Here is a 13,071-nt window from a genome sequence, read left to right on the forward strand (position 1 = left end):
AGGGATCGAGGCTCCGTGCGTGACCCGCATGGGGCTCTCGAAGCCGGGATCAGGTGTGCCTTGCCACCCCTCTGTCCCCTCCTGCGTGTCGTCCTGTCTGGCCCCCGGCTCCGCCGTGGCCGGCCCTGGGGTGTCCTCGTCCTGGGACCAGCTCCCAGCTCCGGAGACAGCCGCTCATCGTGTTTGTCATTAGTCTCTGAGCGTGACAGTCGTCTGGGCCTGGTGCAGACAAGTTGGGAAACCAGCCAGCCCGCGGCCCACGTGGGTCTCTCCCCTTGACGTTTCCTGGGTGGGAGAGGGGGGACCCGATGGGGACCCCCCAGGACAAAGCCCACGCCGCTCCCCTCGCTGCCCGACCGGGAGCCCGAGGCTAGGGCAGGACTGGGCGCTTCATCGTGAACACGCCCCCGGGGCCGGCCACTGCTGGACCCTGAGAACCAGGGCCTGGGCCTGCAGGGGGCGGGCAGCACCCACGCTGGATCCCTCCCGCAGCCTCCAGGGCACGCCAGGAGGAGAGGCGGCCACCTGCCTGCCACACCTGGCCCCCGGCAGGCAGGCGGGAAAGCCTTCGCCCCGGCCCCAGCACCCGTGGCCAAGCCGGGCTTCACTCCCGGTCCCTCGAGGGGGCCCGCGGCCCAAGGCGGTCAGTGGGCGGGGCCGGGCCAGCCTGTTTACAGCAGGGAGCCAGGAGGGACACAGGGCCTTCCTGTCCCCTGTCGGCAGAGGCCACCGTGCCGAGTCCCTCCCCCCTCTCCCCAAAGGCTTCTCCTTTCTCCTGAAAAGGCCCAAAATGTCCTTATTTGGAGGGGCAGCGGCTCAGGGTGGGGGTGGGCCGTTAACCCTTCGTGTGTAAACACAGGATAAATCAGGCCCGTTAAACACCCGTCAGCAGGAGCATAAACAGAGGGGCGTCTCGGCCAGCCCCCTCCGCCGCCGGCCCCCGCCCCCGCGCCCTGTTTATTTGACTCACACCCGGCCTCTGGCGCGGCTCCGGCTCCGGCTCCGGCTCCACCTCCACGCTGGGAGAGGCCCCTCAGCCGGGACAGGTGTGGGGAGGCAGGGGGAGCGCGGCCCAGGCCCTGCCCGCAGAACTGGTTTATCAGCCCGGGTGGGTGTGCTGGAGCTTGGAGCCCTTTATCCTAACTAGCGTCATCATCCTCCAGCGGCAACCCCATCCCCATGGTGGTAGAGGTTAGGGAACAGGGCCCAGAGAGGCTTAGGGACTGGCTGAGGATGCACAGCATGTGGGTGGCGGGATCGTGGGATCCGAGCCAGGCCTTCAGAGCGCCTCCCGGGGCCCCGTGCCTGCTCCCCCCCCCCCCCCCCGGGCCTCGTGCTCCCAGCAGGGAGGGTCTCCTCGGCCCCACACGGGCCAGGGCCAGGGCTGGGATGGGACCCCAGGCCCGGCTGGCGCAGCAGGGGCTCGGGGCCGGGGCGCGCTGTGCCTGCTGCCCCCGCTAACCCCCTCTCCTCACTTCCAGGCCGGGGCGCGCGGGCCGCCGCCATGCCCTCTGCATCTCCCTCAGGGCCCGCGGCTGCCGCGGCCCCCAATGCCACGGTGACAGCCGTGACGTGGGCCAACGGCAGCGCGCCTGAGCTGCCCCTGTTCCACCTGTTCGCGCTGCTGGACGAGGAGCTGCACGCCGTCTTCCCGGGCCTGTGGCTGGCGCTGATGGCGGTGCACGGCGCCATCTTCCTGGCCGGGCTGGTGCTCAACGGGCTGGCGCTGTACGTGTTCTGCTGCCGCACCAGGGCGCAGACGCCATCGGTCATCTACACCATCAACCTGGCCGTGACCGACCTGCTGGTGGGGCTGTCGCTGCCCACGCGCTACGCTGTCTTCTACGGCGCCCGCGGCTGCCTGCGTTGCAGCTTCCCGCACGTCCTGGGCTACTTCCTCAACATGCACTGCTCCATCCTCTTCCTCACCTGCATCTGTGTGGACCGCTACCTGGCCATCGTGCAGCCCGACGGCTCTCGCCGCTGGCGCCAGCCCGCCTGCGCCAGGGCCGTGTGCGCCTTCGTGTGGCTGGCGGCCGGCGCTGTGACGCTGTCGGTGCTGGGCGTGACGGCGGGCGGCCGGCCCTGCTGCCGCATCTTCGCGCTCACCGTGCTGGAGTTCCTGCTGCCGCTCGGCGTCCTCTGCGTGTTCACCGGCCGCATCGTGTGCGCGCTGTCGCGGCCCGGCCTGCTGCGCCAGGGCCGCCAGCGCCGCGTGCGGGCCATGCAGCTGCTGCTCACCGTGCTCGTCATCTTCCTCGTTTGCTTCACGCCCTTCCACGCCCGCCAGGTGACCGTGGCACTGTGGCCCACCGTGCCGCACCGCGCGAGCCTCGTGGTCTACCACGTGGCCGTGACCCTGAGCAGCCTCAACAGCTGCATGGACCCCATCGTCTACTGCTTCGTCACCAGCGGCTTCCAGGCCGCCGTCCGTGGCCTCTTCCGCGGGCACGGCGCCGAGTGCGAGCCCAGCAGTGCGGCCGCGGTCAGCGTGCACAAGAGCTCCAAGGGCTCCGGCCACCGCCACGTCCTCAGCGCCAGCCCACGCGCCCTCACTCGAGCGCTGGCTGGCAGGCCCGAGGCGTAGGCAGCGGGGCTCTGCACCTGCCGTGTGCCCGAATCAGTTTCATCTCCATCGACTGGTGATGGCTGCCCAGTGTGCTGCGTCGAGACCCCTGTGCTGGGGCTGGTTAGCAATGTCTGCCGAGGGCTGCGGGTGGGGTGTGGAGGTCTGAGTGCTGGGGACTTTGCTGTCCCTGGGGGACCCTGGGTGCATTGAAGGAGGAGTGGCCAGGCGCTGCTGCTCACATGGGCCATTTTGTCCCCAGAATGAGTTCCTCGGAAAAATGGACAAAGCCTGTTAGGGACTGGGGACTCCCAAGAGGGTTGGGAAACAGCCGGGGGAGCTGGCCTGGCCGCCCCAGACGCACAGCTCACACACGCAGGAGGAAGGACCACGTCTGGGGACACCCACATTGCACGTGTGCGTGAAGAGGGGCCCCTCCCTGCGAGACCCCTGCCCGTGGCCTCGTGGCCTGCACAGTGAGACGGCACAACACCCACAGGGTGCTTTGGAGCCTGCGCCAGCCCTGCGGGGAGAGGCTGCTTGCCATCCACTTCTTGTGGACGGGACACGAGTGCCACAGCTGGGCCGTGGCGGTGTCAGCGTGAAAGCCCAGCCCCCCCCCACACACATGGCCTTTGCCTTCCTCCTGTGGACACTGCTGGAAACCCACGCTGCAGGGTGGCCTCGGGAGGTCCTGCCTGCTGCTCCAGGTGGCCTGCAGGGCTGTGGCTGCACCCCTGGACGGGAAACCAAGTGCAAGGGCAGTGACTGGATCCGCGGGCTGTCGGCCCCCATGCAGAGAGCAGAGTGTCGGCCCCCATGCAGAGAGCAGAGGGGAGCCCACCGGCTGCGTGGGCCTCTGGTCACGAGCTGGATTCCTGGACTCCGTGAGCCCTTTCGAGACTGGTGTTTGGGGGAGGGGGCCCGTGGTGGGCAGCCACAGCCACCGGGCCCTGCTCTCAGAGTCGGCCACAGAGCAGGTGACACGGAGCTGAGCTGCCCTCGGGCCTTTGTCTGCAGAGAGAAGTCCTCGTGTCCAGGGTGACCTGTGTGGCTGGGCAGGGCGCTGGCCGGGGCAGAGGCCGGGGCTCCTCGGGGTGAGGGCAGAGTCCTGTCCCCACGTGTCCCGGGTGGGAGGCAGGGTGGCTGTCTTGTCCCCACTTTGCTGATGAGCAAACTTGGTTGGGGGAGTGAAGTGTGAGTCCAGCTCCTCCGACTCCAGGACCTGGGGGTGGGGCGGGGAGCCCAGGAGGCAAGGGACGCGGCCAGGCCAGCAGGCTGCTGCCGGAGCTGGGACTCCCGCCCGGGGTCTCCCGCAGGCCCACGTGCTGGAGAAGCGACAGGTATAGCAGTGGTCAGTGCCTGGACCGCCTACACCCCTGCCCCTCACTGGAGGCGGCACAGCACTGGGAACCATGCGAGACGGCCGCAGCTCACCGGGACCCAGAGGGACCCACCGGGACCCACTGGTTCCGAGAAACAGCACTGGCCCCAGGCAGCAGCCCGAGGCGGGCTTTCCCCCCCAGAGGCACCCTGGATGGGCACACGTCCCCTGGGAGGAGCCACAGGTCATGGGTCAAGTTCTGCGCTAGCCACGCCCTCCAGAGCCGCCTTGCTCCTCCAGGACCTCGGCCCCACTCTGAGTCGTTCGTGCTCAGGGCATGGGTCCTCCTGCTGCGTCCCAGGGGGACCCACAGCTCCCCGGCCCCTGCCCCTGCACCAGCCTGACCCTCCACCTGCACTGCGACAACCACCTCTCAGGGCCGTGGCTGCGGGGGCAGGGGGCGGTGGGACGGGCTGCCCTGTCTGTGCCCCCTCTTCTGCCAGGCCGGCTGCCACTCCTCCCCTCGTCGTGTCCATCAAAGATCCACCCCCGGTTATCACTCTCATTTATACTAAAGAGTGGATGGCTAACACCAGCTGATGGCTGTGTTTGGAAGGATCTCTAAGGTGGGGGAGCCAAGCCCCCGCTCCTCATCCCCAAGTCTGAAGTCCCCCATCCAGCGCTCGAAGTCCTCCGAGACTACGGGACCCCTGGCGGGGAGGGCATCTGGGCCCAGGTGGGAGCCTCCTCCCAGCCCCGGAACCGAGGGCCCAGCCGCTGTCTGCCGGGGCTGGCACTGGGCTTTGGAGAACTCTGTCTGCCAGCCCCCCACGCAGGACCCTGGATGGGTGGGCCTGTTCCCTGCACGCCTCTCTCTCTGTGTCTGTCTGTCTCTCTCAGCCTTGTAGCTAGAGACAGGGCTGGGATAGGAGGCCCCGCTCCAGCCTCCTGGTGGGGACAGAGGTCCCAGGAGCCGAGCCAGTCCGGCCAGGACGGTCCCTGGTCCCCTGCGCGTACTCCCTTCCTGGACTTGCCGCAGGCCCGGGTGACGTGTTCTGGGGAGAGTATTAATAGCCCGTGTAAACAGTGTCACTGAGAAGCCCTCGTCCCCAGTAAATCCGCTTGTTGCCTGCGTGCCCCCCCTCGGCTCCCAGGCTGGTGGGCTGCCGCGCCCTCTCCCCACTCTGCCCCTGAGCAGGGCCTGGCTCGGGTGGGCAGGGGCTGGGGCAGGGTGCAGGTGCAGGGCCGCGGGTAGGGTGGGGACCCTCGTCCATCTCCACCTGCTCAGACCCCCGCTGAGGGCTGCTCCAGCCACAGAGGGACCGCCTGGAGGGCGTGGGCACCGGGGGACCCCAGTGGCAGGCTGCCTTCCAGGTCCCTGAAGTTCTGTGCGGGTCTCGCCTTGCACACGGCCTGGTGAGAGGCGGGGCGGGGCGGGGAGCAGCGGCCGACGGCTCATCACTCTCGCTGTCTGGCACCCGGGCCGGAGGCGTCCAGAGGTAAATATTAGGGCTTGTTTGGATTAAACTCCATTAATAGCAGGAAACATCTCCGAGTGCGCCCGCCCAGCTTCCTGGAGGCCTGGACGCCTGGGGCCAAGGTGTGGCCGGTGTGAACTGGACGCCCTGGTCCCCACCGTCCCTGCCTGGCTGCACCGGCGACCTCCCAGGCCCTCCTAATGCCCAGGGTGGGGCTTATCCCTGCTCACCACCCCCCACCGAGGGGCCTGGGCTCCCGGGCCACAGAGGACAAACCTGAGACTGCAGATTCCTGGGACCACCCCCATCCGGAAGAGGGAGCTGGGGTTCCCCACCCAGACCCCTGGGATCCCCATGGCTTTTTCCCTCTCCCCACCCCCAGGACAGGCACAGGGCCCAGCCACACCCTCCGGGCGATCCCCGCCCCCACTACAGCCCCTTCCCAGGGACGAGCCAGGGCTGAAGCAGGGCCCCTGGAGTCCTGCAGTGGGGCAGAGGCTGGGGTCCCATCACCGGGTCCCAGTGACACCAGCCAACTGGCCAGCCTAGGCTGGGGGCATCCTGGCAGGCTGCTTGGAAGCGGAGGAGGCGCTCGGTGCCCAGCTCAACACCAATCCCAGGTTCTGGGGGAGCCCAGTGCCAGTATGCAGGTGCCCCAGGACTGGAGCAGCCCCCAGCACACACCCCAGGAAGGGCAGCAAGGCATGGGGGCCCGGAAACCCCAACTCCACGAGACCTCGGCCACAGCCCTGCCCTTCTCTGGGCCTCGGCTCCCTCATCTGGAATCGGGAGCTTAGAGCAGATGGCACCTGGGGCCCCGCCATAGGAGGAGGCCTCTCCGGCTGCCACCCGTCACCCCTTGTCCACCACGTCCACAGGGCCAGTACCACCCAGGACTGCCCGAGGCCCCGCGTCCTGTCCCTGCCCCAGGGGCCCCTCTGGTTCCCAGGGAGGCTGTCCTGAGCGCCCCAGGCCTGCAGTCCCCAGTCATACCCAGCCCAGGGCCCCGCGTGCTGGGAGGTGGACCTGGGGTTGGGGCAGAAACTGCACGGTCACGCGTCCTGCGTTGACCGAGGACCAGGCACCTTCTTGGCATGTCACCCGTACCCTGCCCACCTTCCAGCCTCCTGGGGGACCATGGTCCCCGGCAGCGTTAGGCTGACCACTCTGATGACCGGTGTTCTGCCTGCCATGCAGAAAGCGGACTGTGGGCACCAGCAGGCGCCCAGGGTCCCGGGGGTGGGCACTGCCCGTCAGAACCCAGTGCACCTGCGCAGGGGCACGGCTAGGGGAGGGATCTGCCTCCCCCCAGACCGCCCTGCTGCTGGCTGGCAGCCCGTGCTCTCCCTCAGGCCCTCCACCCAGGCGCCAGCCAAGCCTGTGTACCACCAGCGTCCAGACCTTGCCAGCGACCCTCGCGCCTGGGGCCTGTAGGGGACTTCCCACCCCTCCTGCCCCATGGGCGCCCCCCCCAGTGCCCTGTAGGGGTAGGGGTCGAGGGTCAGACTCTTGTCCGGGGTCTGAATCCCCCGCCCCACCTGTGCTCTCCACAGCAAACTCTCAGGGGCTGGGGGAGGTTCCCAGGCCCCTAACCCAGAAGGGGCGGTGAGGTTGGGGCAGCCCAGCCCGGGGCAGATGCTCCCGGCGCAGGCCCCCGGCTGGGGCCCCTGCCTCTCCAGTCCTGAGCAGTGACAGGACTCCCCCAGCCTGTTTCCCTGTCTGCCCAGGGGTCACCGTGAGCTTGTGGGCGTTCGTGTCTGTGTGCCGGTGCTGCTGTCAGCCTGCGTGCACACGTGTGGGAGCCTTTAAACGTGTGTGTGCATGCCTGCGGCTGTGTGGCCGTGTGTGTGCGAATCTGCACATGTGTGTACACGTCTCTGTGTGTATAGATGTGCATCTGTATATATGTGTGTATGTGAATCTATGTGCCTGCGTGTGAGTCTATGTGCCTGTGTGCGTCTGTGTACGTGTGTGTATGTATGTGTGCATCCATGTGCCTCTGTGTGCATGTGTATATGTGTGTGTCTGTATACGTGTGTGTATGTGTGTGTGCGTCTGTGTGCATCTGTGTGCCTGTGTGTGTATGTGTGTGTCTATGTGCCTGTGTGTGTGTGCGTCTGTGTACATGTGTATATGTGTGTGTGCGTCTGTGTGCGTGCATGTGTGTGAGTCTGTACATGTGTGTGTGTCTATGTGTCTGTGTGTGTCTATGTGCCTGTGTGTATGTGTGTGCATCTATGTGTGTGTGCATGTGTGAGTCTGTACATGTGTGTGTGTGTGTATGTGTGTGCATGTGCGTATGTGTGTGCATGTGTGTACGTGTTTATATGTGTGTGCGTCTATGTGTGTGAGTTTGTACGTGTGTGTATGTGTGTGCATCTATGTGCCTGTGTGTGCATGTGTGTATGTGTGTGCGAATGTGTATGTCTGTGTGTGTATCTGTGTGCCTGTGTGAGTATGTGTGTGTGCATCTGTGTGCCTGTGTGTGCATGTGTGTGCCTGTGTGTGCGCATATGTGTGTGCCTGTGTGTGCGTCTATGTGCCTGTGTGTGCATGTGTGTATATGTGTGTGTGCCTGTGTGTGTATGTGTGTGCATCTGTGCCTGTGTGTGTGTGCACTCAGTAGTCACTGATTAAAGCAAGCCCGGGCCTCAGTGGCGCTACCCCCAGGAAGCTCCCTGTACCTACATTCTTTCATTCACCCTACCCGCCCTGGGCCAGGGATAACGTGCGCCTCTGCCCCAGCACCTGGCCTGGCCCTGCTCACTGCCTGGGTGGATTCTCCGTGGGGGTGGAGCTAAGGGGGCGCGTGCTGGGCGCCAGCCCGGACTACAGGCAAGCACCTTCCAGCTGGCCCCGGGCCCTGCAGCCGCTCTGGTACGTCGCCAGCTGGATGGAGGCAGCTGGGACCTGGGGCCACCAGGCGGCACTCCTGAGCTGAGAGAGGCGGCCCAGCTGCCTGTCCACTGCCAGCCAGGACCCTGGCCGGGGGTGGGGGGGTTGGCCCTAGAGTTAACAATCCGGGAGGACTCCTGGGAGGAGTTGCAGCTGACGGACCCGCTGGGAGCAGGATGGCACCGGGTCAGGAAGTTGGAGGCCCTCAGACCCTGCTGGCCCCTACCCCCGCCCAGGCAGGGGCCTTGGGCGAGGTGGCCACAGGGGCTGAGACCGTGACCTCGTTACCCACGCAGCCTGGGCAGGTTCCCGCGCCCTCTGAGCTGGGACACACAGGCAGCCCCGCAGCCCCACCCGCCCCAGGAGCAAAGCAGAGGCTGGGACACTGGGCGGGAGGGTGGGGCAGGGCTGGGGGGGGTTCTCCAGGACAGGCACAGAGAGACATGTGCGGGGCGGGGGCGGGGGGGTGGTTCCCTCTGGAGGAGGAGGCCGGGCTGTGGGCGTGAGGGGCCAGAGACAGCTCCAAGCAGGCGGCTGGGCCGTCTTCCCAGGTGGGGATTAGAGGGCCTGGCTCCCGGCCCCGGGCTCACCTGGGCGTGAGTGCCCTGTTTGGGGTGCGGACAGGCGTCTCCCACACTGTCCAGGGCGTGCTCAGAGGCAGGCCGTGAGCCGGGTTCCCTGAGTGACCTGGGCTGGCCTCTTGCCCTGGAGTGTGGGGCTGACCGTTCCCCCGGGGCTCCCCGCCAGGCCCTGGCACCTGCAGGTGGTGTATACAGGGCGGTGGTGTGAGCGCACGCCAGCTTCCTGACGCCCAACCAGAGGGCATCCGTGCCACCCCCTCCTCCCCACGGGAGACAGGCGAGTGCGGGACCCCCTGGGGGGCACCGTGGGTGGCCGGCAGAGCCCACCCCACACAGTCCACTGCCCTGCACATCACAGCTCCGTCTCCTGCTGGGAATATGAGGAGAGAGAGGTTGGGACGGCGACCACCCGGGCCAGACAGGGGTCGGCCCTCCCGTGGGCTCTGCAGCCAGGCCTCCCGTCTCCCTGAGGCCCTGTGGGGCAGCCCACAGCCCCGGAACTCGGCCTCCTCCCTCCAGGGGCGCAAGCCCCTTCCCCCGCCAGCCTTGTCCCCGGCTTCAGAAGCTGCTCCGGCACCTGGCAGCCCAGAGAGGTCAGACGCCTGCGCCGGGTCACGCTGCCTGGCACTGGAGCCGCTGTGTGGGCCGGAGACAGGCGCCCGCCCCAGGGCGGGGTTGCCCTGACAAGCAGCACACACGTGTCCAACCGCAGAGCGCTGGCACCTGCCCTGGAGCCGGCAGCAAGGAGGCAGCTGACGGACAGCCACGAGGGGGCGGGGCGCGCGTCCCCCTGCCCACTTCTGCCCACACAGCTGTCCCCATTGGGGCAGGTGACAGCCTCCACCCTGGATCAGCTGAGGGCATCAGGCTGGCCTGTGGGGTAGGGTGGGCACAGGGCCAACCCTGGCCAGCTCTGTCCAGGGCAGCTGGGAGGAGCTCCTGGCACGGGCCCCCCGGGGTGGGCAGGGTGGCCGCTGGGCCCTCGGCCCCTGAGGGCTGGGGGAGGGGTCATTCCCAGCATGCACCTCCTGCCAGGCTACCCCTCGCTCCCAGCCCGCAGAGCCCCCTGCCCTGTCCCCTGGCCCCAGGCCTGTGGACCGGGGTGGCCTCGGAGCTAGAAATGCCATCCACCCTCAATCATGGCTCTGTACCACTGACGCATGGTCCTGCCCTCCTGCCCCGACATGGCGGAAGCTCTGGAACCCTCCGTCTGCGCCCCGCTGCCCACCCCAGCCTCTCCCACACAACACCTTGGACCACGGCACCTGCCCAGAACCCCTCAAAGTGGACAAGGGGTGGGCACCAGCCTGAGGGAAGGAGGCGCAGGCCCCGGCGGTGGCCCCCGAGCTGGCCCCAGCCAGGCTGTTGGCTGTGTGCCAAGCCCCGGCCTCCGGCAGGTCCTCCCCATCATCTGGCAGCTGACGCCTTGTAGACCCTGCCGAGCCCAGCCAGGCCCCTCAGGGTGGGGATGGGCGCAGGGAAGGGAGTCCAGGTGCCCCAAGGGACAGCAGGGCCACCGGGGCAGGTGCCACCCTTGGGCCCTCCAGAAAGACCATGGGCTGGTGGAGCTGGGGTCAGTCCTGTGGCCCTCGAGCAGGGGCGTCCCCCGCCCCCATCTCACTGTCCCCAGCACCGGAATGGCGATAACAGCGGTGTCCCTGGCTGTGGTGGCGGTCCATGGGGAGACACAGGCATGCGCCCGCAGCCTCGGAGCCGGGAGCCGGAGCCCAAGGCTCGGCCGCCCGCCTGCCGCGGGGAGGGCGCTCCAGGGGCAGCTCCCAGCGGGCTCTGAGGGACAGGTAGGAGTTCACGTCTGGGAAAAGCCCACGAGGGCATCTCTGGCAGAGGCGGAGCAGACCTGATGCCCGCAGGAGTGCAGGGCTCAGGAGAGCTGGTGGGGCGGGGGGGGGCAGGCCCCCCAGATGCACGCGGGTGTCGCGGCCACAGGAGCGCCCTGACTTGGTTTGGGAGGTGAGGTTATCTTTGTCCCCGTGGCTGCTTCCAGGCAGCAGCTGGTCCCCTCCCACCCCGGCAGGCCAGCCTGGCCGCATGCCCCACCCGCGGTCTTCCCTGACGGCGCAGGGCAGGGCTGGGTCTCCCCCGTCCCCCGCTCCAGAGAAGCCCAGTGTGCCGAGGCCAGGTCCAGGAGATGGGACAGAGGCCGCGGGGGTCAGGTGAGGGGGCGGAGGGTGACCCCTCCTTGTCCCCGGAACCACCTGTGCCTGTGACCCCCCCCCCCCAGCACGGTGACCGTCCTGGTGGCCCTGGTCCCCTGCTGGAATGTTCGCCCTGCACCGCTGGTCCTGCCAGCCTTAACCCGACACCCTTGACACCTAGGGAGGAAGCAGGGAGGGGAAGGGGCGGCCAGGGGGCTGCAGGGCTCCTACAGAACAGACCAGCGTCCCTCTGACCCAACGCAGGACCCCTCCTCCCGCCGGCCTTGCTGCGCTGGGCCCAGAGGCCGGGCACTGTGGACAGCTTCCCTTCCTGGCTGGCAAAGCCCCCGCCCCATGCCCACGGCCTCTCTCCGGGAAGGTGCGCGTCCTGGCGATCCGAGTCCATGGCCGTCCATGGGCCCACCTTGCCCCTGGGTGGTGGGGCGTGGGATGGGGGGTGGCGGGGAGAGCCTGTGGCCGTGGGGAGGCCGGGGTGGAGGCAGAGTGTGCAGGCAGAGTGGGTGAACCTCAGTGCCACCCCCGGAGCTGTCGGAGCTGAGGCAGGGCCGCCGAGGCTCCGTGATGGGTGTCAGCATCGGCGGGAGTTGGGGTGAGGGCAGAAGACCCCTGAGGGGCCGGCGCTGTGACGTAGTAGGTCAAGCCTCCACCGCAGTGCCGGCAGCCCATGTGGACGCTGGTTCGTGTCCCGGCTGCTCCACTTCCGATCCAGCTCCCTGCTGATGGCCTGGGAAAGCAGTGGGGAATGGCCCAAGTGCTTTGGCCCCCGCACGTGAGTGGGAGACCCAGAAGACATTCCTGGCTCCCGGCTCGGGCCTGGCCCAGTCCTGGCTGCTGTGGCCATCTGGGGAGTGAGCCGGCAGCTAGAAGATCTCTCTCTCTCCCTCTGTCGCTCCTTTCCCTATATTTCTGCCTCCAAATGAATAGACTTGTGAATATCCTAGCGTGCGGTGAGCCTCAGCACCAAGGAGCAGGCGCCCTGGGAGGCAGGGTTTGCAGGCTCTCACAGCCCAGGCAGGACGGGCGCCTGCAGAGGGGCTCACCGCTCACACCCCCACACCTCCCCAGCCCAGCCTGCGAGGCTCCCCCCAGAGCCCACTGCTCCAGGAGACCCTCTCGGGGGCAGGGCTCGCCCTGCAGAGGCAAAGCCACTGAGTTACGTCCCAGTCCCGAGGGGAGGGTGGGGCTGAGCTCAGCATGGGCCCCACAAGGCCAGAGTCAAACCCCAGCTCTGACACTCGGTGGCCCGAGGCAGGAGCAGCCCCAGTGTGCACCCCCAGGGGAGGCCCCCACGGTCCGTAAGACTGACGGCTGCCAGGGGGCTGGGCCCGGAGCTCGACGCCCAGGGTTCCTTCCGGCGTGGCTGGGAATGTTCTGGAACGAGACGGTGGTGTGATTGTACAACGCTGCCGAGGCACCAAATGCCAGCAACCCGCTCGCTTCCAGCGGCCAGCGTTCGGGGGTGCAATTTGCACCTCACTCGTTTTTTAAAAGTCTGTTTTAAAATGTCCTCGCGGGGCAGCCAAGGGGGACACTGCCCCAGGCGCCCCGGGAAAGATGAAGCGGAAGCACTGCTTGTGACCCCGCGCCGAGGCGGGGGCGTCTGAGACACCGAGGGAGAGCGCGCTGGGACCGGCCAGGCTGCGGCTGCCGGAGACTGGCCACAGCCTCTGCCCCGAGCAGCCCCGGGCACCGCCCCACACTGCAGGGCTCAGGGGTGGGGCCTGGATGTGTCCGGCCGATCGGGGGAGGTCACAGCCCCTGTCACCATCCCTGGGGCTCTGGGACCGGCCTGCACCTGCCCTACTCCGCAATGGAGGCCGACAGGCTCTAGCCCAGGGTGACGAGCGGCCACAAGCCCATTCGCGTACCCCGTGGCCCCCAAGGCCAGAGCTCCAGGAGCAAGGTGGGACTGGCTCCCCCTGCAAGCCCTTGCCGTTGGCACCCCTGCAGACGGTCAGCTCCACGCTGTGGGGGATGCCCGGGGCCCCCTGGGGAACTGAGCCACACGGGCCATCGGTGGGGGGAGGACTCTGACCCCTCCCACTGCCTG

General features: G+C 67.8%; 1 protein-coding gene across 1 annotated transcript; it reads left to right on the plus strand.

Moving 5' to 3' along the window:
* The first annotated feature begins 1,504 nt into the window (after positions 1-1,504).
* GPR20 (G protein-coupled receptor 20) lies at positions 1,505-5,054 on the plus strand. The gene has a single exon (XM_062189436.1). The coding sequence runs from the start codon at positions 1,505-1,507 to the stop codon at positions 2,585-2,587; it is 1,083 nt and encodes a 360-aa protein (XP_062045420.1). The 3' UTR covers positions 2,588-5,054.
* Positions 5,055-13,071: the final 8,017 nt, after the last annotated feature.

Source organism: Lepus europaeus, chromosome 4, assembly GCF_033115175.1.
Source record: "Lepus europaeus isolate LE1 chromosome 4, mLepTim1.pri, whole genome shotgun sequence".
Lineage (NCBI taxonomy): Eukaryota > Metazoa > Chordata > Mammalia > Lagomorpha > Leporidae > Lepus > Lepus europaeus.

Bases quoted from the DNA above. Each gene is read 5' to 3' on its own strand.
- GPR20 (XM_062189436.1), top strand. From the start codon at position 1,505: ATGCCCTCTGCATCTCCCTCAGGGCCCGCGGCTGCCGCGGCCCCCAAT.